The 24,209-nt window shown below is 46.7% G+C and overlaps 1 protein-coding gene across 2 annotated transcripts in view; it reads left to right on the top strand.

Moving 5' to 3' along the window:
* The first annotated feature begins 4,028 nt into the window (after positions 1–4,028).
* Positions 4,029–24,209, top strand: part of PDE2A (phosphodiesterase 2A) — a 170,488-nt gene continuing 150,307 nt past the window's right edge. Inside the window, exon 1 of one of the 2 annotated variants that reach the window (XM_020989648.2) lies at positions 4,029–4,512. In XM_020989648.2, the coding sequence (XP_020845307.1) occupies positions 4,439–4,512 (74 nt within the window). In that variant the 5' untranslated portion in view covers positions 4,029–4,438. The remainder of the gene's footprint in view (positions 4,513–24,209) is intronic. The other variant, XM_020989647.2, reaches the window with a different exon arrangement.

Genomic DNA, 24,209 nt, shown 5'->3' with positions numbered 1-24,209 from the left:
AAACCCCTCATTTTAGACAGAGGAAACTTTAAGGCCAGAGAGGACAGAAGGGACAAAGCTTGGCCAGAGCCCAGGTCTCTGCCTCCTAGTTCAGTGTTTATTCCACTATCCAGGGCAACCTCATCCAGTCTTCTGGGCTCTCTGTCCCAGTTCTCATCCTCCCCTGAAGGTGGTATGTATGTGTGTATGAAAGTTACGATATTTGCATTATTACATAAGCCAGAAAAAAAAAGGCAGATAGGAGGGGACTTTTCCAAGGTTAAGAGGCTAATGAAGGTTGAGACTGACCCCAGCTGTCCCCAATCCCAAAACTACTGGCATTCCAATCCAAACCCTGGTTCTACAAAACATGCCCAGAAATCAGGTAGTCCTAGGTTTGAAGAAAGGACCTGGGAGTGATTGACTTTATTATTATAGCCTGGAGAAGTTCTGGGCAGCTAGGTGGCAAAGTGGATAGAGAACTGGGCTTGGAATGAGGAAGATTCATCTTCATGAGTTCATGTCCAGCATCAGACACTTGCTAGTGTGTGACCCTGGTCAAGTCACTTAACCCTGTTTGCCTCAATTTCCTCATCTGTAAAATGAGCTGAAGAAGCAAATGGCAAAACACTCCAGTATCTTTGCCAAGAAAACTCCAAATGGGGTCAAGGAGAGTTGGACACGACTGAAAAACAACTGAACAACAACAACAAAGGGGACGTTCTGCCTTAGGGTTGACCTTAGTCCCTCTCATTTGGCACTGCCAAGTGCCTTTTCTCTTTTCATTTCCTCCAATTCTCAGATCTTCTTCCTTATGTCCCAGAACTGTTTTTGTGTTCCAAGGAGGGACTGGAATGAATAAAACCCTTTCCTCCAAACCTCAGTCTGCATTTACAGAAACAACATTCTATGTGTTTTCTTAATGTACCCCTGTTCTCTGCTCTGGTCAGACTGCACCTGGAGTATTGAGTTCAGTTCAGGGTACCACATTTGAGAAATGACTTTAATAAGCTAGAGCTCATTTAGTGGGAAATCACCAGGATGGTAAGGGAACTTGAAACCAAGTCCTGGGAGGATTCATTGTAAGTACTGGGGCTTTAATTTGGAGAAAAGAAGACCCAAGGGGAACATGATGGCTTTCTCCAAGGGTTTGAAGATCTACCATGTGGTGGAGGGATTAGGCTTCTTCTGATTGACCCTAGAGGTCAGAACTGGGGGTGAGACAGGCAGAGAAGTTGATGTAGACTCAATATAAGAACAGTTTTTGTTAACAGAGCTTTCCCAAAGTCTTTTAGTTTTGGGGTTTTTTTTGAGGCAATAGGAGTTTAATGACATGCCCATGGTCACACAGCTAGTAAGTGTCAAGTGTCTGAGGCCAGATTTAAATTCAGGTCCTCCTTACTGTGGGGCTGGTGCTCTATCCACTGGGCCACCTAGCTGCCCCTTTCCCAAAGTCTTAATGGGCTTCCTTGGAAGGCAGTGAATTCTTCTCCATTACTGAAGACCTTTAAGCAGAGGCTGCACGCTTTGGAGAAGATTCTTTATCAGGGATGGGCTGGACTAGATAATAACAATAAATGTTATTACATAGGGTTTTAAGGTTTGCAAAAGACTTTAAAGGGAACTGTATTCATTTGAGCTTCACAACATAGAGGTTTCATTATCACCCTTATTTTGTAGATGAGAAAACTCAAATTTAGAGAGACTTGCCCAGGGTTACATAGCTAGTGTCAAAGGTGAAATCTGAACTCACATCTCTCCTGACTTCATGTCCAGCAGTCTTTTGGTTACACCCTAAATACTATCTTCAGCTTGAGGATGTGTGATTTTATGAAGTCAGCCAGGTCCATCTTTAGAACTCTCTTCCAACATAAACCTGGGCTTCCCCACTGCCAGGCCTAGAGTCCCTTGAGGCAGAAGGAAGGCATCCTTTTGGGTTGAGTATCCATTATTAGGATCTACAAGATTGGTGAGCAGAGATTTGGTAGATTTTGTGAAGAGAGAAATACAACAAAGCATGTCCTTTTTCAACAATTGTGTGGGTAGGAGTGCAAGGATAATTACCCCCATTTCATAGAGATGAAAACTGAGGCTGGGACATGCAGTGACTTCATAGAAAGTCTAAACTGGAAGAGACCTCAGAGGCCATCTAACCCAACCTGCACCTGAATAAAAATTCCCTCTATGATATCTTCAGTGATTCAGTTCAACAAGAAATTGTGCTAGGTACCATCTATTTAGAGAAGAGAATGAAATAGTCCCTGACTTCAAGGAGCTTACATGCTACTGGATGGCATCCATTTTCTGCCTGAAGACCACTAGCAATGGGGGGGCTCCCATACCACATATGCAGTATGTAAAACCAAGAAGAAAGGAGAGACCTCCAAGGAGAGGGTATGGGTGTTTGTGCATGTGTGTATGCATGCTTGTGTGTGTGTGTGTGTGTGTGTGTGTGTGTGTGTGTATGTTTGTATCAGTCTGTGAATTCAGGTGTATCTGGGACTGGAGTCATGGATTCAACCCAGGATTAGGTTGGAGACAGGGGACAGGACTCACTATGGATCTGGATCAGTCTGAGGCCAGGTCTGGGGCTCAGGCTGTGATCAGGATGGTCCCAGTTCTATAATCTCGATCGAGATTGACACTATGACTGAGAAAAGACAAAGAGATACACATGGAGATGAGGGGGTTGGACTGGGTAATTTCCAAGGTCCCCTTTGGCTTTGAAATTGTGGTTATGGAACAAGAAGATTGATGAGACAGGAGTGGAGAAGGGAGATTTGGGATCAAGTAGATGCAGGGTAGAAGATATTAGAATCATAGAATCTCAGAGCTGATAGGACCCCAGAGAGCAGTTATTCCATCCTGTTGTTGTTCAGTCCTGTCTGACTCTTTGTGACCCCGTGGATCATAGCACAATACAATCCATTGGGTTTTCTTGGCAAGAGTACTAGAATGGCTTGCCATTTCCTTCTCCAGTAGTTTAGGGCAAACAGAGGTTAAGTGACTTGTGTCTGAGGCCAGATTTGAACTCAGGTCTTCCAGACTCCAGTCCCAGGGCTCTATCCACTGAGCCCCCAGCTGCTCCAATCCACCCTTTACCTGAGAGAAATCCCTATTAAAACAGGATGCCCAACAAGTGGTTATCCAGGTTTCACTTAAAGATTTCCAGTGCCAGAAAACTTACCCAACTCTTGACTTAGCCCCTTTTGCATTTGAACAACTGATTATTAGAAGTTTCCCTTTATATTGAGCCTAAGTTTGTTCCCCTGACACTCCAGTGGCATTGATTCAAGTCACCAATCCTTGCACTTGCTCCACCTCCCAAGGATCCCAAACTCCCATCCCTTATTTGCCCTCTGCTGACTAGTCCAATTTAAGCAGTATCTGCCTTTAGGGTATCTGCATTTTAAAAGAGGAGCTTCTGAACCCAAACAAAAGTCTGTTTGCTGGAAAAGGAAAGTGAAGATCTTTAGAGCACATTTGGAGCAGAGAGAAGCCTTCCTGTATGTACCACTTCCCCAGCATCCTTCTCTACTCTCAGCGTCATTCACCACCCTCCCCCCAACCAGAAGAACATAGGTCGGCCAATTTGCTTGGCCACTTCTGAAAGGCTGCCAACCTCTGACTTACCCTGCCTGTGTTTTTGTGCCACATTTATTGTTCTCTATGCCTGGGCCTCGTGAGGCTCCCTGAGAGGAGCCCAGCCCCCCTCCTAGGCCTGGGCTGCTGTAGACTCCACATGGCGAGGGGTGTGTGTATGTGTGTGTGTGTGTTGGGGAGGGGTGTGGATTGCCCTCATACGCTGGCTATCCCTTGGGATTCAAGAAAAGTCCCTGACTCCTTGTTTCTTACCATCATCTCTCCTTCGGTTCTCAATCTCCCCCTTTCGACCAGCAGCCCTAGGACCCTACCATGGGGGAGTTCTCTAAGTCTCTGTTATCAGCTCTCTCTCTCTCTCTCTCTCTCTCTCTCTCTCTCTCTCTCTCTCTCTCTCTCTCTCTCTCTCCTCGTTCCGTACTCCCTCTCTCCCTGCCTCTCTCCCGGCCTTTCCTCCCTCCCTTTTCCCCTCCCTCTGCATTATCAGACCTGCTTGGGCATCCGTCTCCTCGCTAAGCCGAGTCCCCTCAGGGAGCTGAGCGGAGCAAGCAGCAAAGGAAGGAGGCCGAGGGAGCAGAGGGAGCAGAGAGCAGCCAGCGAGCGAGCGCTGTCCGGGAGAGGCCGGGAGAAGAGGGCCAGAGCCGACCCGGGCCGGGCCGGGCCGGGCCGGGCTCAGGGAGGGGAGGGGAGCCCCCTCCTCTCCCTTCCCTTCCTCTCTTTTCTCCCGGAGCCTTCCACTCCTCTCCCCTCCCCTCTCCTCTTCAGCCCCGCCCCTGCCTTCCCCTCCGGGCCCCGCCCCTCCCCCCTGGGGCTGAGTGGCCCCGCCCGGGCCGGGCCGGGCGCCGGAGGATGAGGAGCGATGGGGCAGGCGTGCGGCCACTCCATCCTGTGCCGGAGCCAGCAGTGCCCGGCGCGGCCCGGGGAGCCCGAGCCGTGAGTGTCCGCGGCCCGGGGCTGCACAGGGGTGGCCAGGGAGGGCAGCGGCGGGGGGAGCCAGGAGTGTCAGGGCTGGGGGGGAGGGGAGGGTCCAGGGATCTGGGGTGCGGGAGCTGGTATGTGTGTGGGGGCAGTATTAGACCTGAGAGAGTCCGGGGTCCAGGCTGTCTAGAGTGGATGTAGGGGGGGCCCACCGAGGGAGCGGGGGGATGAACCAGGAGTGTTGGAGGGGCTCGGGGCCGAGCCCAGAGAGACCGAGGGAGGGGGGATCTGATCCAGGAGTGTCAGTGGGGATCGGATAGGGGCTCTCTGAGCCCCAGGAATGGGGATAGGGTGCGAGGTGAGCGGGAAGGAGAATGGGTCGGAAGAGAATCTGAAGAATGATGGGGAAGCAGGCAGCCTCGCAGGCTAGGGCTGGGGGACCGTGTGGCCCGGAGCGGGAGTTCAGGACGGGCATGTGCGGGGGAGGGATGTGGGCGCCCGTAGCCACTTTGGCCAACTTTACTGGGTAGTCCAGGAGAAAGGCAGAGAGGAGGACAGTGCGAAGATTCTATCCCCTCCTTCTGGGGCCGGATAATCCCAAACCACGGATAATTGTGAATCCTTCTTCGTGTGGACAATCTGGGGAGACTCGTAGCGTTTTCGAAAGAGGGTCTAGGAGTAATCAGGCCAGGTGCGGCCAGGGTTAGCGGCTGGGTGGGAAAAGAAGGGGTGGGGGGAGGGAGGAAACCTATGCGAGATCAGGGCTGTCCCTTAAGGCGCTCAGGGTGTTCTGGCCTTTCCTTACGGATTCTAGATCGAGGAAAGCTGGGGCTGGGGGTGGGGTGGGGAGCGAGAAGAGCCCGGTGTGTGCACGTGTGTGCTCACGCACGTGTGTGAGGGGGCCGGGCACGTGCGAGGGGCTAGGAGCCAGGGAGGGAAGGCAAGGAAAGAGAGGGAGGAAGGCGGCGCCCCGCAGGTGGGATCGCAGCAGAGTCTGCCTGTGCCTGCGAGGGGGTTAGTGGGTGGCTGAGATTGAAGCTTGTGGTGGTGGGGGCGGCCACGTGTGAGCTAGGAGACTGTTCCTGTGTGTAGGTGTGTGTGCCCAGAGCTTCTTTGTGTGTGTGTGTGTGACTGTGATTTTTGACGTCTGGATGTGTGACAGTTTGCATGTGACTAGCTGTATGTTTGTAGATTGTGTCTCTGTATGTGTGCACTGACCCCTCTATGAAAGAATGTCCTTGTGCATTATTGTGTGTATGGACCTAGACATCTATGTGGTTTGGGTCTGTGTATGTATTTGGGAGGGGGGGAGTTATTTCCACAGGATTTTATGTATGTCTCTTTGTGTGTGTGAATGTATGTCTATGTAGACATGGACATATACCACAGAGACATGTACACACAATAGATACATACAAGAAATTGTGCACACCCATAATTCATAGACAGATATAGTCCTGCACACAGACAGGAGATTTTCCTTCACTTTGTTAGTTTGCTGAAGAGCTCCTGACTGATAGGAACCTTTCCTTCTACAAGTATACCCTCAACTCCCACTCCCCACACCCACTATATGAGTGAGATACACATCCTAGAATGTATACTGTTAGAACCAAGGCAGACCTTAGAGATCACCTAATTCAATCATCTCAGTTTTACAGATAGGGAAACCAAGGACAAGACAGAGCAAGTCAGAGATAGTTGGGCTAGCTATCCTTATACCTAGTTAATGGCACAGAAAACATACACATATGAATGTGTGCATATTTTATATATACACACACACACACATATATACTCCCAACCCAACTAAGATGAATATCTATAGATAATGGGAGGGGGAGAGGGAAGTGTATCTGTGTAGAAGAGATGTTGTTCCATAAATTAGGAGCTCTCCAGCAATGACCTTTCTGGCTCTTAACAAGCTGGATAACTTCTTTGTATGACCATGCATGTATTTGTGTGTGAATTATAGAGTTTTATGCAGACAGAGCTGGCATTTCTATAATTTTAGGGTTTGCAAAGCACTTCACATATTAAATCATTTGATCACAGACAAGTGAATGTGTCTGAATAAATGTGAATGTATGAATGTGTGAGTGTATCTCTGGGGCTGTATATGTCTATATATATGAATGCATATCTTTATATCTGAAGTGTCTTGTTTATTAGAGGTGTGATGGGCCTTTAGTTGATTTGGGGCAAAACCTGGACATCCCCTGAAACTCCCTGGTCCTTTCTCTGTCTATATCAGAGGTGGGGAATCTGTGACGTATGGCTTTCTAGGTCCTCTGGTGGGGCCTTTTGACTGAGTCCAAGTTTTACAGAACAAATCCTTTTATTAAGGGGATTTGTTTTGTGAAGTTTGGATTCAGTCAAAGGCCAGTACTTGAGGACCTAGAGGGCCACATGTGGCCTGGAGGCTGAAGGTTCTGTCTTGCTTTTCTGGATGCCTCCCATTCTTTGGTAGCCATATGCCCCTCTCCCTACAATGGACACACTGAATGTGGGCATACTGGGAAGTGTACTGGAAAAGGAGTTGGGGTTCATGGATTTTGAATCTTAGTCTTGAATTTTGCGCCCTCTTGAGTTACTTTAATTCTGTGGGCCTCAGTTTCCTTATCTGCAAAATGAGGTGAGTGGATTAGATGACTTGTAAAATCTATTCCAACTCTAAATGCTATAGACCTTTCAGAATGTGGTGGGCAGAGAGAAGTGCTTAACCAAAGACAGAGACTCTAGTGGAGGACTGGAGGGCCTCCAGGGGGAGATATAAATGATATTCTGGCCTGGAGGCTGGCTCATCTTCTCCTTTACCACTTCCCAGGGCAATGCCACATCCTCTGAGAAGTTCTTCTGGATCATGGTAAAAAGGAAAAGTCTCTGGATTTAGACTTCGGAAGCCTGGTTTCTAGGCTTGGTTCTGCCTCTCACTCACCAGATGACTTTAGCCAAACCATTTTTCCTCTCTTGGCTTCAGTTTTGATGAGGGAGTTGGACCCCACAGTCACCATGGTTCCCTCAACTTCAATATTCTATTATTTGATTAATGATAATAATAGCTGGTATTTATATAGGGCTTTAAGATTTGCAAAGCTTTACAAATACCATGCTTTATCCTCACAACCACCCTGATAGATAGGTGCTATTATAATCCTCATTTTACAGATGAGGAAACTGAGGCAGACAGAGATTAAGTGACTTGCCCAGGGTCATACAGCTAGTGTCTGAGGTTAGATTTGGATTCGGGTCTTCCTGTCTTTAGATTCAGTGCTTTATCCAATGTACTACCTGTCTACCTATGATTCTTTCCCTAATGTGACATTCTGTATTCTAAGGTCCCTTCTAGGTCTATGGGTTTATTTATGAATGATTATATATATGTTCTCCACCCTCCCCCTCCCCCCACCTAATTATGTTACGAAGGCACCAATTTTCTGGACCATCCCTAAGGGCATGTTGAAAAAGGACACATGTGTATGCATAAAATTACTTAAGAGCAGCTATGGAGTAAGATAAAAATATCTTCAAGGGAATGTAGTCTCTCCATTGGTGGAGGGCCATGGAATTAGTGGCCCCTTTTGGGCAGGGAAAACTTTGGGAAGATAGAATGGGTAGGATTTGAAGTAGCAGGTGGATCAGGAAGAGCATTCCAGAAAAAGGGGTCAGTGTGATGCAAAGTAGGAATGAAATGACTGTACACGAAAGGAAAGGGGCTAGGTGCTGGAGCAGTGAGATTTGACTTGAGAGGTAAGCTAGGAGCAGACCATGGAGAACCTTGAATGAGAAGTCTGGAATCCTAGGGGGCATGGGGAGCCATGGGAAGTTTCTGAGGGGACATGTTGAAATCTGGGCTGAAGCAAAGTGACTGTGTCCCTTTGTGTAGGAGGGATGGGAGAGGAGAGACTGAAGGCAGAGAGGCTGGTGGTTGCAATGATCTGGGCAGGAAATAGAGAGGGAGAAGGTGAATATAGAGACATTGGGTAGGGAGAAGGAACAGGACTGGGGATTAAATAGATGTAGGGTAGGAGAGGGAAGAGTCAGGGAAGAAGCCTAGGTCCATATGCCAGGGGGACATGGACAGCGGGCAGGTTTCCCACTGACGGGGCAGTCAGTTGGAGGAGCAACTGACTTTGGAGATATCCTGGAGTGGGGGACATGGTTGGTGTTCAGGGCCAGAGGGATGTTCAGGTTAAGGCATCCAAGCAAAGGGCTGACCTGCCTCCTCACTCAGACTGGGGCACGTCCTGTAGACAAAAGTCCTGTCTCCCCATTCAGAGCAAATGTTTCCCGAGAGGAGGTAGTGAGCTCCCCTCCTCGGAGCCTTGGGCTCCTGTGGTATAAAGGTAATGTCTCCCCTATTTCACGCTCTTCCCATCTTTCACCTCCCTACCCCAGTCCAGGGCTGGCCCCAGTGCTGATAGGCATTGAAGCATCTCCCCAGGTTGGGGGTGGGATGGGAGTTGGGGGGGTGGGGGTGCGGCAGGGCGTGGCGAAGTAATATCGGCTTCCCTCTCCTGTACCGGCATCACAAAGGTTACGAACCCCCTCCTCCTACATCCTTCCCTCCCCACCCCTCCGCTAGCCCCTCTCTGCCCCTCTTCCTTCCTTCCCACTCCCTGTCTGAGTCCCCGTGGGCCTGCTGATGGCTTGGCTGGGCTGTGGCCAGGCTGGGGGCGGGGTGGGGGGGGCAGGGATAGGAGGAAAGAAGGGACAAGGAACTCTCCGCTAAGCCCCTCCCTCATTAATGGCCTGGGGACTTTCCCCCTCAAAAATCAGCCCTCTCCCTTTACTTCAGTCATCACTGGGTTTCAGCTGGGTGTCGACACCACCTAGATGTGACTCTACGCCCTTGCCTCTGTTCTTCCCTCCCTCCTTTGCTTTTTGCTTCTCCAACTCGTGTATTTTCAGGCCCTGCCTTAAGCCCTACTTCGTCCAGGAAGCCTGCCCTGACCTCCCAGCCCAAGGTCGAGCTCCTCAGTTCCTGTAGAGGAGACAGCCGCAGACCTGGTTTCCATTCCCAGACTCTGTCTCTGACTTGCCGTGTGGTCTTAGGTAGGTCCCTCCGAGCCTCAGTTTCTCTAGCTTTGGAACATCAGTAGAATATTTACAAAGTGCACAGAAGGAAACAAAAAAGTAGGGGACTTAAATATACTATTACCCTGTTAATATCTTTTATATACATATATAATACAATACAATCTAATACATACATGTACTTCTTAAAAGCAAATTGTACATAACAAATTCATAGTTACTTTTACAAGCCTCTTGGTCTTTTTCTGTTGTTTTTTTTTTGAAAAGAAAATGTAATAAAGAATGGAAAAGAAATAGAAAAAAACCAAAGGATTCAGATTAGTTGATTTCCAAAGGTCCTTTCAACCCTAAATCCTATATTCCCTCTTTTTAAAAAGACTTTTTTTTCTTTAGGCAATTAGGGTTAAGTGACTTGCCCAGGATCACACAGCTAGTATCAAGTGTCTGAGGCCAAATTTGAACTCAGGTCCTTCTGACTTCAGGGCTGGTGCTCTATCCACAGCACCACTTAGCTGCTCCTGTTCACTCTTTTCTTGAGGCCCACCCAACTGTCAGTGTGAGTCCTTTACTGTCTGGGTCTTCTTGTCAGCCCTTGGTTTCTTAGCTTGGCAACTCCCTAAGGTCCAGGCCTCCTTTTCCTCCTGCTCGCTCCCCCTCTCCCTCGAAGCTCTCCCAGGGCTGTGTATACTTTTTCATCCTTATTGATGGCTGGAGAGCTTGGTCCACAGGTAGGCCTTGAAGCTTAGGTTTTTAGAGAAACTGTTGTCCCCAGGATCTTGTCCCCTTACCCTAGGACCCTCCACCTAGATTGAAAGCAGAGGAGTGGGATAGGGCTCACTCGGGGGATTTCTAAGAGCATAATTATCTAATTCCCATCCCTTGGTTGTTTTCCTACTACAATGGACAGGAATTGTATTAGCCTAGTATCAATATGGGCGATTGGGGTGGTCAAGAGGAGAAGACCTAGGTTTTGCCTTCTATGTGTGCTCTGCCTTACTGGGGAGGTGAGATGAACACACTGGAAGCTATCAGAGAACAGGATAGGCAAGACTTAAGTGTGATACCATCTGGGCAAAGCTCATAGATTTGCAGAGAATGAAACCAAAGCCAAACAGAGTTGAAGTGACTTGTCTAAGGTCATATAGGTAGTAAGGAGAGTCAGGATTTTTTTTCTTTTAAATATAAATTTATTTATTTTTAGTTTTCAACATTCACTTCCACAAGTTTTTGAGTTCCAAATTTTAGCCCCATCTCACCCCTCCCTCCACCCCAAGATGGCATGCATTCTGAATATCCTTTCCCCTAGTCTGTCGTCTCCTCTATCTCTCCCCCCTTCTCTTATCCCCTTCCCCTTCTATTTTCCTGTAGGGCAGGATAGACTTCTATACTCCATCTCCTGTATTTCTTATTTCCCAGTAGCATGTGAAAACATTTTTTTTAAACATGTTTTTAAAACTTTAGGTTTCAAATTTTCCCTCCTCCTCCCTCCCCATCCACCCTTATTGAAAAGGTAAACAACTCAATATAGGTTATACATGTGCAGTTATGCAAAACACTTCCATAGTAGACATGTTGTGAAAAACTAACTCTATTTCCCTTAATCCTATCCTGCCCTCCTATTTATTCTATTCTTTCTTTTGACCCTGTCCCTCCTCAGAAGTGTTTCCTTCTGATTACCCCCTTTCCCAATCTGCCCTCCTCTCTATTGTCCCCCTGCTAGGAGAGTCAGGATTTGAACTTAGATCCTTTGATTCCCAGCTCAGCCCTCTTTCCTCTGTCCTATGCTTCTGGAGTCAGTTGGGAAAGATCATTGGATCAGAGAGTTGGAAGACAACTTAACAGTCATTGAGTCCAAACCCCTCATTTTATAGAGAAGGAAACTGAGACACAGAGATTGAGTGATTTCCTCATTTGTGATTAAGTGATTTCCTTACCAGTTAGTAAGTGTCTGAACCGGGATTCGAACCCAGGTCTCCCTAGGTTGAGTCCAAGTCCATTGCTCTATTGAGCAGTCCTTGCTGTCTCTCAGTGCTGAAGAGAGGAGTCTCAGGGTCCCCCAGAGCAGTCTAAGGCATTTTGCTTTTCTTTTGCAGACCACAGGAGTGGGGTGGCAGGCTCTGGGGCAGGAAGGGAAGACATACTTTTTTTTTTCCTCAGAGAACTTAAAGTATTTTTTTTAAAAGGTTAAGTATGTGCTGAGCTAATGGGGAGTAAAGGTACAGACTCCTGGGGGAGGGAGAAGGTCTTGTTCATTCCATTCTAGAGCATCACAGCACAATGCCCCGCAAACAGTAGGGGCTTAATAAATGTTTGTTGCAGACTCTGACCAGAGTCAGAGGACAGTCATCAGGAGAGGTCTTCCTGGAGAAGGGGCCTTCTGCAGCAGGTGTCATGGTACAGTGAAGAGTGTTCTAGAATCACAGAATGTGGGATCAGCACCCAGCTCTAACCCTTACTGGTCTGTGCTTCCAGGTGTCACTCGTTTTCACAGAGCCTTAGTTTCCTCAATTGTAAAGGGAGGAGGCAGAACGAGACAATCTCTCAGATTTCTTCTAGCTCTGGATTCTATGATCCCAAGCTGAAGGAAAAGAAAGAGCAGGATAGAAAGGATATAGAAAGGGGAGGAGCCAAGTTTCAGGACAGGTGGGCAGCTGGATGGCACGGTGGGTAGAGCACTAGGCCGGGAGTCAGGAGGACCTGAGTTCAAATCCAGCCTCAGACACTAGCTGTGTGATTCTGGGCAAGTCACTTCACCCTGTTTGCCTCAACTTCCTCATCTGTAAAATGAGCTGGAGAAGGAAATGGTAAACCACTCCAGTACCTTTGCCAAGAAAAGCCCAAATAGGGTCCGGAATAGAGTCAGACACGACTAAATAACAACAAAAGAGGTTGGGAATGTTGCCTGATGTGGCAAGGGTAGTTAATGGCCTCCTTCTGGCCAGAACTGGGGAGGCTGACGTTTCATTTGCTTCCTTTCCTTCCCTCCCCTCCCAAAAAAGAAAGGCGCTTTGGGAGGGATTATTAATTAATCACATTCATTCAACAAACATTAGGCACCTGCTGTGTACACAACCCTGTACTTGGTGTTGGGGGAGGGTAAAAATAGAAACATTAAATATGATTGACTTTTAAATAGCAAATCAATCAGCAAGAATTTCCTGTGTCTACTTAGTGCCAGGCACTGTACAGATACAAAGAATAAAACAGCCCCTACTTTTGGACCATAGACTCAGAGCTGGGAGGGACCCCAGACGTAATCTAGTCTAACACCACATTTTGCAGATGGGGAAACTGAGGCTCAGGGAGTTGAACTAGCTTGCTTAAGGTCCTATAGGGAGTGATTGGCAGTGCCAGGGCTTGAACCTTTGTGGTCTGATTCCAAAACCAACAGTTTTCACTGTGCCATGCTCTCTCTCCTGAACATTTGCAAAGCAATGGACATGATTTCCTTTGATTCCCATCATAACCACGGGAGGAGAGGTAGCGTGGTGTATGCACTGGACAGTACTGACTTGAATCTGAGCACCTGGCTGCCTTCTGATTCCATCTCTGATGTTGCCTGGCTGTGGGACTTGGCACAAGTCTTGTGACTTCTCTGGGCCTCAGTTTCCTCATCTGTAAAGTGAACAGGTCATGCCAGATAGATTGCCTTGGACATCCCTTCCAGCACTCTATGCTCCCTCGTTCTTAGCATGAAGGATTGCCTTTGAAAACACATGGTAACCAAGGCAATTCCAGAGGACCCATGATGAAAAATGCTATCTACCTCCAGAGAGAGAACTAATGAACTCTGAATGCAGATTGAAGCATACTTTTTATACTTTCTTTATTTTTCTTGCTTTTTCGTATTTTCTTTTGCAACATGGCTAATATGGAAATATGTTTTCCATGATTTCACATGTATAATTGATATATTGCTTGCCTTCTCAAGGGTGAGGGAGGGGCAGAAGGAGGGAGCCAATTTGGAATTCAAATTTTAAAATAATGAATATTAATTTTTTTCATGTAATTGAGAAATATTTAACAAAATAAATAAAATATATTTTAAAAAGAAAATACATGGGGATCAGGAAATGGTCATCAATTAAGATAGAGATTTTTTTTGTTACCTCCATTCTATAGATAAGAAAGATTGAGGCTTGCCCAGGGCCACACCATGAGTATCTAAGGCAGGATTCACATTCAAGTCATCTTGACCTTAAGTTCAGCTTGCTAGTTAGTAAAGCATCCTGCCTTATAAGGCATGGTCCCTGCCCTCATGGAGCTTACAGTTTAATAGGGGATGATAAGATACATAGAGATAACTTTTTTTAAGTTAAGTTTTTTTTCAAGTAATGAGCATTTCTTTCTCCCTCCTTCCTCCCTCATTTATTTTCTCTTCTCCTTCCCATTTATTTTCTCTCTCCCCCCATCAAAAAAGAAAAAAAAAACAAATATGCATGGTTGAGCAAATCAAATTCCCACATTGGCCATGTCGAAAAATGTATGTCTCTTTCTGCGTATTTAGCCCATCATCTCTCTGTCAGGAAGTCGTATGCTTATTGTTGGTCCTCTGGAATCATCATGGCTTGTCTTTGTTCTGAACCGAGTTCTTAAATCTTTGAAAGTTTTGAATCAGAGAGGTGAGAAAACTGTGTTTGGGGGAAATGAAATTACTTGCTTAAGGTCTCATGGCCAATAAACTGCAGAACTCGAATCTGGAGCCCGGTGATCTCCTGATGTCCCAGGGAGCTCTCCCAATTCTTTTTGTAGCCATGCACCAGGAAGCACTTCCTGCCTGTAACAATGGGCCCAAGGTGGGGCGGAATCTCCTCAAGTTTGTCTTGGAGGGCTGGAGGAGGACGCCAACGTCAGAGGAGATGTTTTAATTCAGACTATTTCCTGTAGTTCCTCATCTGGATCTCCCATTTGCCCTTTGGTAACTATGTTTGATACTTAAGCATATATCTGTTCTCTTTCCCTCCTACTAAGAGCCTAGGGGGAAGGGTTTCTGCACTCCTGGAGTTTATACTCTACTAGGAGAACATAACACGAACATAATAGCTGTTGAAAAAGCATTGGATTTGGAGGGTTGAAGTCCTGGATCATCAGCTTACAATTTGTATGATTTTGGCCAAGTCACTTAATATCTCTGGACCTCAGTTTCCTCATCTGTAAAATGAGGGCATTGGGCTGGATGGCTTCTGAGGTCCCTTCCAGTTCTGAATCTGTGATCTGATTTATCATGCCATAGATATGTGTATGTCTAGCATAGATTTAGACCTGGACAGGTCCTCATCCATAATCTATTCCTGGTTTCAGAGAAGAGGTCTACTGAGGGGTGCCTAGAAGAAAGAAAAGTATTTAATGAGCAAAAACCAAGATGAAAATGCATCCCTGGTGAGGGGCAGCCTGAGTTGAGTAGGCAGGTAGTATAGCTTGGCTGCAACACAAGAGGCGTAGAAATGAGTATAGTGAAATATAGCGGGAAATGAAGGCTGGAGTTATATTGGGGAGGGCATAGATTGTCAGGTAGAAGAATTTGCATTTTTTTAAATCATAAATCAGGGGTTCTTAACTTTGTTTTGGTGCCCTTTTGGCAGGCTGGGGAATCTTATGGACCCTTCTCAGAATCATGTTTTTAAATGAATAAAATAAAATACATAAGAATACAAAGGAAACCAATTATATTGAAATATATTTCTCCCCTCTTCCATCCCCCATCCAAGGCTGTGGAGGCTGCTAGGTGCCTCCATGGATAAAGTACTGAGCTTGCAGTCAAGAAGACTCATCTTCCTGAGTTCAAATCTGGACTCAGACACTTACCTGGGCTCAAGTAACCCTGTTTGCCTCAGTTTCCTCATCTGTAAAATAAGCTGGAGAAGGAAATGACACTAAAGTATCTCTTCCAAGAAAACCCCAAATGAGGTCACATGATTGAATGACAGGAGGAGGGAGAAGCTGATGAATTCAAATTTGGGCATGCTGAGTTTGCTCCCTGGAATTGAGGAGCCTGAGAACAACTGTCCATTGAAGCCAGGTCACTCTGAGGCCTCTCTCACCCAAGGCCAGGCCTGAGCTGATCTGTGCTGGTGCCTCAGGCACTGAGCAGTTCAAATGTTGAGGATGGAGAGAAAGGGGGAAAAGGAATAACTATTCACTAAGCACCTGCTATGTGCCAGGCACTGTGCTAAGCACCGAGCTGGTATGATCTCAGTCCTCAGAGGATGAGGCTGGTTCCCTGGCTTTTCTTCTGAGTTTCCCTGCACTCCCACCCCCAATCAATTGAGCCCCCAGTGGAAAAGATAGGAAGAAGGAGAAGAGGAGCCAAGATCCAAAGGAAGAGGGGCATGGTTCCTGCTCCCAACAAGGGAATCCGAGGGTGGAGAAGGGGCTGAAGGCAAGATTTGGTGGGGAGACAGGGGAGATTGGGACTCTGGAGGGAGAGAGGAGAGGAAGCTGGAAAGTCAAGCTATATATGTATTTGTGTGTCTATCCCTCTATTTCTCTGTCTTCCTCTGACTCTACATCTGTTGCTGTCTCTGTTTCTATCTTTCTTCCCATCTATGTCTCTGGCTTTCTATCTTTCTTTGTTTCTCTGTCGCTTTCAGTCTTTTCTTGTCTGTCTGTTTCTTTTCTCTCCAGTTCTGTTCGGTAACCACTGGCAGCCTCATTTAGCCTGGGGAAAGTCCCAGGTGGGCAAGGGGCATCACTTTCAGCTGAGGTCAGCTTCTCTTCACTAGCCAAACTTTTCACCAGTCCTCCCACAGGAAGAGCAGAGAGGGCATGAGGACAGATATCAGGAGTCCTTAGTCCTTTCCAGGCTTAAGACAATGTGTTGATGGGTCAGGAAGGGCTCTTCTCATTCTCTAGGTGGTCGCCTTACCTCCCAGGGACCCCACATAGAAGGAGTAAAATGCCTTAGGAGGACTCATGGAGAAAGGAGAAAATGCACACTATGAGAGATGGAATTTCTTTACAACCTCTCCCCTTGTATGGGCTTCAGTCTGTCTTCCTCTTTCTCCACCTTTCCCTGTTTTGGAGAATCTCCCTAGCTGGCCAGCTCTGTGTTCTTCTGTTATTTTATTTTATTTTATTTGTTAATGTATTTCTCCTTCTCCCTGTCTCCCTGTCTGATGTCTTCTGTCTCAATCGTTTTCTCTCTCTCTCTGTCTTCCTAGGATAATAGGATTTAGAGAGAGGAGGGGCCTGCTCCAGCACCCTCATTTTCTAGAGGAAGAAAGTGAGGCCTGGAGGAGTTAAATGATTTGCCCAAAGCCACATAGGCAGCAGTTCCTGAGCTGGGGTCCAAATCCCACCCTTCTGACTCCAGACCCACATGGAATGGATTGTCCTATGCTGTCTGGGTCTCTCTCCCTCTGTCTCTGTTTAACTCTCTGTTCACCTTCTTCCTGCCTCCTGTCCTGTTTCTGTCTCTCTTCTCTGCTGTGGAGGAAGGAGTCTCATCCCATTAGGGTTTGTAAGGAGTGTAAGAGGGGAGGAAGGACCGGGGAGTGGAGAAGCAGGGGACTTCCGCCTAATTCTGGCCTCTTGTAAGGGCAGGAGGAAGCTGTGGGTTCTCCCCATGCCCATAATAGTGCCCAGAATGCACATAAACCATCCTGACTGCTTGGACATGGGGACCTAGACCAAGACAGTCACCCTCTGTCACTGCCTCTGGGTTATCCCTGGGGTCAGCACCCCTCGAGGGATGGGTGTCTTCCCTTTCAAGGCCTGCCTCCATTGGCTACTCAATTTGTGGTAAGTGGGAGAGAACCCTGATCTGGGAGCCTAGATACCCAAGTTAAAGTCTTAGTTCTGTCTATATGGCTTTGGCCAAGTCCTTTCTCCTCTTCAGACACTTTGAACACTGAGTTTATTTTCCCACAAAATGAGCAGGGTTAGAGAAGATGGTCTTTAAGGACTCTTGTATAAGTCTATGAATCTGGTCCTTATTCACTTGCTGAATGACTTTGAGATGTTCTTTTTTCCCTCTGGGCCTTAGGTTCCTCCTTGGGGTCAGACTTAATGGTTTCCAAGGACCTCATCTTTTGGTTTGTGCTCCAATGCTCTGCCCACTCCACCATGCTTGTCTCTCAGATATTTCTGTCTTCCTGTCTCAGCTCCCCTCCATTAGATGGGGAGCCCTCCATGACAAGCTTGTCTCTTTTCTTTTACCCCTGTCCCACCAAAGCACATAATTGAGGTAAGAGGGAGGAGTGGGGCTCAGGAAATGGAGCCTGGTGGAGAACTGGGTACGTGGTGGCAGGGGCATGGTCAGGAGAGAGAGGGAATGTGGTAATATCTGCTGATTGCACGCATGGAGGAGATACGGAGGGTAATGGATGCAGACTCCCATGCCTGGTTCAAGAAAACACATGCAAATGTATGGAAAACAGATGCAAATCAGCTCTGCCCTGAGCTCTGCCCTTTGGGTCTGGAATGTGGACTCTGAAGCTCTCTTCATGCCACCCCCCCCCCATAAGAGGACAGCTGTGGCAGCTGAGCTCTCCTGAGAGCTTTGCCCATTGTGAAAGACAGCCTCTGGTGTGTGGGGGTGTGGGGAGTCTTGCTCCCAAGTCAGCTGTGGCACAACTCCCCCCCCCCCAATCTTCCTCAGGGACAGCAGTATATTTAGCAACAGGGATGTTTTCACACATTCATCATCCTCCATTGTTACAAAGCCCAGGGCTGTGGCTGGCACCGGGAGAGGCTATGTCCCTGGTGATGTGACCAACTTCCTGAGGTCCCTGTGGTCACCCTGCCTCACCCCTGGTCCCCTCCTTGACTCCTCCCACCCCACTGCCCTTTGATACATGCATACAGGAAAAAGTTCAGGCTACAATGAGAGAGACTGAAGTCAGACCTAGACTCATTAACCCTTTGTATTAAGGGCACAAGGGACTTTAGTGATCTAGCCCAGCCCTCTTACTTTACAGATGCCTAGGTCAACAACGTATGCTGGAAGACCTAGGCTCTTGTCTCCCACCCAGTTTAGAGCTCTTTCTACCATATTAGACTTCTGGGAGAATTTTTTGAATAATGAGATATGGGGACCAGACTAGTGAGAGGAGGTAGAGATCCTCCCTGAAGGTACCCACATGGTGGGGAAGTGACAGAGGTGGAGTGTCATAATGGATAAAGAACTGGACTTGGAGTCAGGAAGACCAGGATTTGAGTCCTGCCTCTGATACTTAATAGCCATGTGATTGACCACGTCATTTAATTCCTATGAATCCTAGTTTCTCATCTGTGAAATGGGTATAGTTCCAGTAGTTCCAACTTCACAGGGCTTTTCTGAGGCTCAGATTAGATACATAACTCTTGGAAAATTTTAAGGTACTTTATAAATGTCTGTTATGATTAGGGTCAGGAGTAGAGACAGAGGATGGACAAGATGAACTTTCCAGGCCCTCCCCTAGACTGGTTCCAGGGACCAGTATCAGTGCCCCTCATTCCACAGGATAACTGAGTTCCTGAATAGTTTCATACAGAGCAAATTTCTGTAAATCAAGTCATATAATTTGTCCTGATCCTCCCTATGGAAATGGCTTTCTATCCTGCTAGGCTAAATGTTGGGGAGACAAGGAGAGGAGACCTAGACCGAATTCTCAGGGACCTCATAGTCTGAGGGATATGGAGGAAGACCAGACCAGAGCAGACTCATGTGCTGCTGTTAGGGAGCTCTCCTTCTGGCCAGGAAGATGAGGCTGTCACACAGGGATGAAAACAAAGCAGTATGGCTATATACTAAATGTACAGACTTCTAGGCCTGTGGGTGTTCAGAGGGAGGTAACAGAACTAGGGAGGGGAGGCAGGATCACATACATCCTAATGGAGGTAAAATGATCCTAAAATGTCAAGTTCAGGAGTTGGGTAAGGGGAGTCTTAAATGCTAGGCTGAGGCATCTAGACTTTCTCCCAGAAACCATGAAAATCCATTGCAGATTCCTAAGCAGGGGAGGAGCACAGCCAAAAGCTTGGCTTTTGGAAGGTTGCCTTAGCCCTGTGTGCGGAGAGAGACTGTAGCAGTTCACTGTATCAGATCTAGAGGGAGAAGGGATCTTATAAGTCCTAACCCTCTCATTTCACAGCTGAAGAAACTGAGGCTGATGGAAGTGAATGACTTGTTCAAGGTCATTCTTCTGATTTTCTTTTGTAATGAGAAAGCATGGAATATTCGAAGTGAAAGGATTCCTTCTAGCTCTGACATTCTATGTCCTATGTATGATTTGAAGGAACTAGTGGGGTGGGAGGGGGCTAGCTGTCTTCAAGTATAGACAGTATTGGATTTTTTCTGTTTGGCCCTAGATGGCAGAATCAGGAGCCATGGGTAAAGGTTACAAATAGTCAGATTTAGGCTTGGAGCAGGGAAAAAGTTCCTAACAAAGAGTTGTCCAAAGACAGAATGGAGAGGGGATGGGTTCCTCTTTCGATGGAGGTCTTCAGGCAGAAGACAACCACTTGCCTCAAATATTCCTTTTTGTATTTGGGGTGATCTAGATGGCTAAGATCCTTTCCAGGTCTCCAGTTCTGTGATTCTAAGGTTCCTCTTGGCTCTGACATTCTGTATTCTTGGGTCCTTTCTAGCTCTGAGGTTCTATGATTCTAAGAAGAAGTCAAAGGTGATTCAGGGGGTTCTGACTTGGGTAACTGGTGACTCCTACAGTATTTCAGTATTTGATGTCCTTTGTAATGATGGAGATGTCTTCTCACAGATCAAGATCCCTTAATAGACTAAAATGAGCACTTTTGGTGAAGTTCGGAGGCCCATGTGGTGGGACAATTCAGAGACTGCAAGATGACTCTTCAGCTCACACTCATTTCTTCTTATCTCTTCCGCCATAGAAATTTCTTCCTCCCTGGGACAGATCCCCTGACTTCTTAATTACAGTTTCTAGAAGTTAACTCTCTACTACTTCCTTAAATCTGTGGAGTTACATACCTAATAGAAATGGGCTGTCATATCACAGGCATCTGGGGGCATAATGGATAGAGCTCTGGGCCTGGAGTCAGGAAGACCTGGGTCCAATGTCAACCTCAGACACTAACTGTGTGACCTTGGGTAGGTCACTTAACTTCCATCTGCCTCAGTTTCCTCTACTGTAAAATGGGGATAATGATAGCACCTACCTTGCAGGGTCATTGTAAGGAGAAAATGAGATAATATTTGTAAAACGTTTAGTGGAGTGCTTGATGCATACTAGGCGCTATAAAAATGCTTATTCTCTTCCTCATCCCTTCCATGGGTCACCAGCAGGTGCTGGCCTTTAAACAGAGCTGGGCCAAAGCAGTTATTTGCCCTCTGCAATACAAATTATAGTCCCTGTGGCTTATTGTCCACTGGAGGCTTGGAGCCTTCTCTGTAGCCCATATGGTTTGATGTCACAAAATCTATCCCTATGGGCTACAAGGAATGAGATTTCTGGCATTTAAAACATATGCAAGTACACAAAATATTATTAAAAGGCATCTCTTGTTGCAATCACCATGTGTGTTTCCACATAGCCACACACAACTGTTCTCTTGACAGGAATATTCTTTAAAGTCTGAGCCCTCTGACTCAGAGACAAGATGGTAAAGTCTATATAAAGAGCTGGGCTTAGCCCTAGAGTATCTAGGTTAGAATCCCACCGAAGAAACTACTAGCCGAGAACTCAGTCTCTCAGGAGCTCCGTTTCTTTATCCATAAAATGAGGGTGTTAACAACCATATGGATATCTTGCTCCCAGGGTTGTGAGGAAAGTTCTTTGCAAACCTTAAAAACATTAAAGAAATATGGGTTGCCATTATGGTTCTGTCCTCAGTCTGTACCTTGATTTGTCAATCCCATGAACTTAAAATTTTATAAAAAGACTCTCCTTAAAAGTGAGTCAGAGTGTGCTAAGGGGGTTCTAGACCCAGTTCTGACAGTTGTGCAGTCATGGCTAACTCTCTGAGCCTTGATTTCCTCACATGTAAAATGGAGTTAATACTTGTACTGCCCATCTTGAAGAGTTGGGATGAAAATCTTTTGTAATCCTTAAAACATGACAAAATGGTAGTTATTAGTAGTAATAATCATGATGATGATAACCATGAATGAAAAAAATTATTAATCACTTACTATGTACTAGAGACTGGGAATATAAATATAAAAGTTTGGCAATCCCTGCTTTCAAAAAGCTTGCATTCTACCAGGAGTGGGATAACACATATAGGGAAGTGGTGACCAAGGAAGGGAATTTTGGTCTGGGGCATCATAGGGATAGTGAGTGAAGCTCTAAGACAGTTAACTGTCATGTCCTTTTGAGAAACAATGATAGTGTTGTAAACACAGTGTTACACAGGTGGTGACTGGCAAATGGTCAAGATAGCCTGGGTGGATGGCCTAGTGGGATGTGAAGCATGGTCTGGTGTGGGACAACCTAGGTATAGTGGGCTAGGTGAGTTTGTACTCATTAATCAGGCCAGCTTACCTCCAGGGCAAGAGCTCCAAAGCTGAGTGGATTAACTATCCTAGTGAGTAGGAAAATGATTTCTGGAGATAATCATCACAAGGAAGTTTGCCTCATTATGTGAGATGTGTTAGAACTTGTCCCATAAATACCAGGGATAAAAGGCTGAAGCAATAGCTGAGAGGTTAGGGGCAACTTCAGAACTTGGAGGGGATATTATCTTGGGAATCAGAAGCAACCTAAAGTTTACCTCTGCTAAGGGTAGAAGTCAAGAATAATTTATTAAGCACTTATTATGTACTGCACACCATGCTAAGCACTAGACACACTCATTCAAGCAAAAAAAAAAAAAGACAGTCCCTGCCCTTGAGGAGCTTATAATCTAACAGAGGAAAATAGCACATAAAAGGGAGCTGAAAGTAGGGGATGGGGGAGAGGTACAGGCACATGATGATGTAGTCTAGAGAATGAAGGATGCCTGGTCTGGGTCCTTCCCCAAAGTGGACGTTCTTGGAGGAACTCACCAACAGGAAGGAAAGAAATAGGCTGAATCTGTATTGTTGGGCCCTGCAAAGGACTTTTCAACTGATAAAAGACTGGCTATAGGAACAGTGTCCTGGGCAGGGCCTTTGGGTTACTCTGTGTGTGTGTGTGTATGTGTGTGTGTGTGTGTGTGCATGTGTGCACGCATGCATACATTCAGTGGTTGTGATTAAGCACATCTGTATGAGGATAGTTCTCTGCAAGGGAGTAATTATCCATGTATAAGTACTCATATTTGTGTGTGGCCACATTTTTTCCCATGACCAGATAGATAGGTAATGCCAATTGTCTAGGTTTCTTCTTTCTCCCTGTGCCCTGGCCCTGAGTGTTTCTAACCAAAGGAGATGGCTTAGAGGGTAGAGAAATAGCGTTAAAGCTGGTTGGGTCTTCCATTATACACCCATGGCTTATTTGCTACAGAATTCAATGTAACTAAAAATCGATCCAGTATTAAATGCCTACTCAGTACATAGCTTTGTTCTGGGCATAGAGATCGGGGAGGGAGATAGACAGCTTAGCTACAGTTTATGGTTTGGTACGGGTATGGCACCAAGAGTCGAAATATACAAAGGTTTTTGATGAGTAAATGGGGATGGGTTGGGGGTTGTGTAAATGTGTGCGCGTGTGTGTGCGCATAGTGCTCTGTGAGGCCTGTGAGGGAGAAGAGTGTTGCTGAATAGGAGGATCAAGAAAGGTTTCCTGGAAAATGCAGTATTTGAGATAGGCTTTAAAGGTGGGGTAGGAATTCAGCAGGGAAGGAGTAGGTGGGAGGACGTGCCAGGTAAAAGGAACAGCTTGAGCAAGAAAGGATGCAGAGGTGTAAGAGTGGGTGGGAGGTTCAAGGATGAGGAATCTTCCAGTTCAGCTGAAACACAGGCTTTGCATAGGGGAGTGCCATATACCAACCTTGAACACTGAGCTCCATGAAGGAACTGCTACTTGGGAAGGGCTGCACAGTGACTCAGTGACCTCAAGCTGGGCCTCCTGACTCCCAGTCTTGGGCAAGTTTATGTTTCTCATTCTTCAGGGAGAAAAAAGATGAGGGTGAGCTGCTGTTAATCTGGGAAGGCTTCCTAGAAGAGGTGGCACTTAGTGGACCTTCAGTAGCCCCTCTAGATGATAGGACTCTTCCCAAGTACCAGATTTGAAGTTAGATGTCCTGGCCAGTCTACTTCTTAATGACCGTGGGAGAGTGACTGTGTCTCACTGGGACTCAGTTTTCTCACCTGTAAAATGGCTTGACAAGATGACCACTTAGGCCCTTCCAGCTCTGTGCCCTTCCAACACTAAATGCTATGAGCACCCCTCTCCCAACCCCAGGCCCTGTATGCAGCGAGGTAGTCTTTCCTCCAAGTTCTCATCTGGGCTCCCTTGCCAAGGGAACTGGGAGAAGCCAGCTTCCTGTGGATCTGCCCTTTATCTTTGGTAGGGCAGGAGAGGACCAGAACCACAGGGTCCTTAGACTTTTCCTCAACTGCCTTTAACTCTGCCTTTGATGACTCAGCAGGGGCCAGCCTGGCCAGCCTGTTTCTTCCTCCTCTTGGTGGGGAGGCTTGGAAGTCAGGTCTGCCTGGCTGAGCTGGGGCCAGGATTGTCTGAGAGGAGCCATGCAGCTAATAGAATTACAGGAGCTTTGAGTGGCAGGGCTTAAAGGAACCTGAGAATGTAGAACATAGACAGTCAAAGCTGAAAGAGACCTTTGAGATCATCTCCATT

This window comes from Phascolarctos cinereus, unplaced genomic scaffold, assembly GCF_003287225.1.
Source record: "Phascolarctos cinereus isolate Bilbo 61053 unplaced genomic scaffold, phaCin_HiC Scaffold_726;HRSCAF=1367, whole genome shotgun sequence".
Classification (NCBI taxonomy): Eukaryota; Metazoa; Chordata; class Mammalia; order Diprotodontia; family Phascolarctidae; genus Phascolarctos; species Phascolarctos cinereus.
This window is presented reverse-complemented; position numbering and strand designations above follow the sequence as displayed.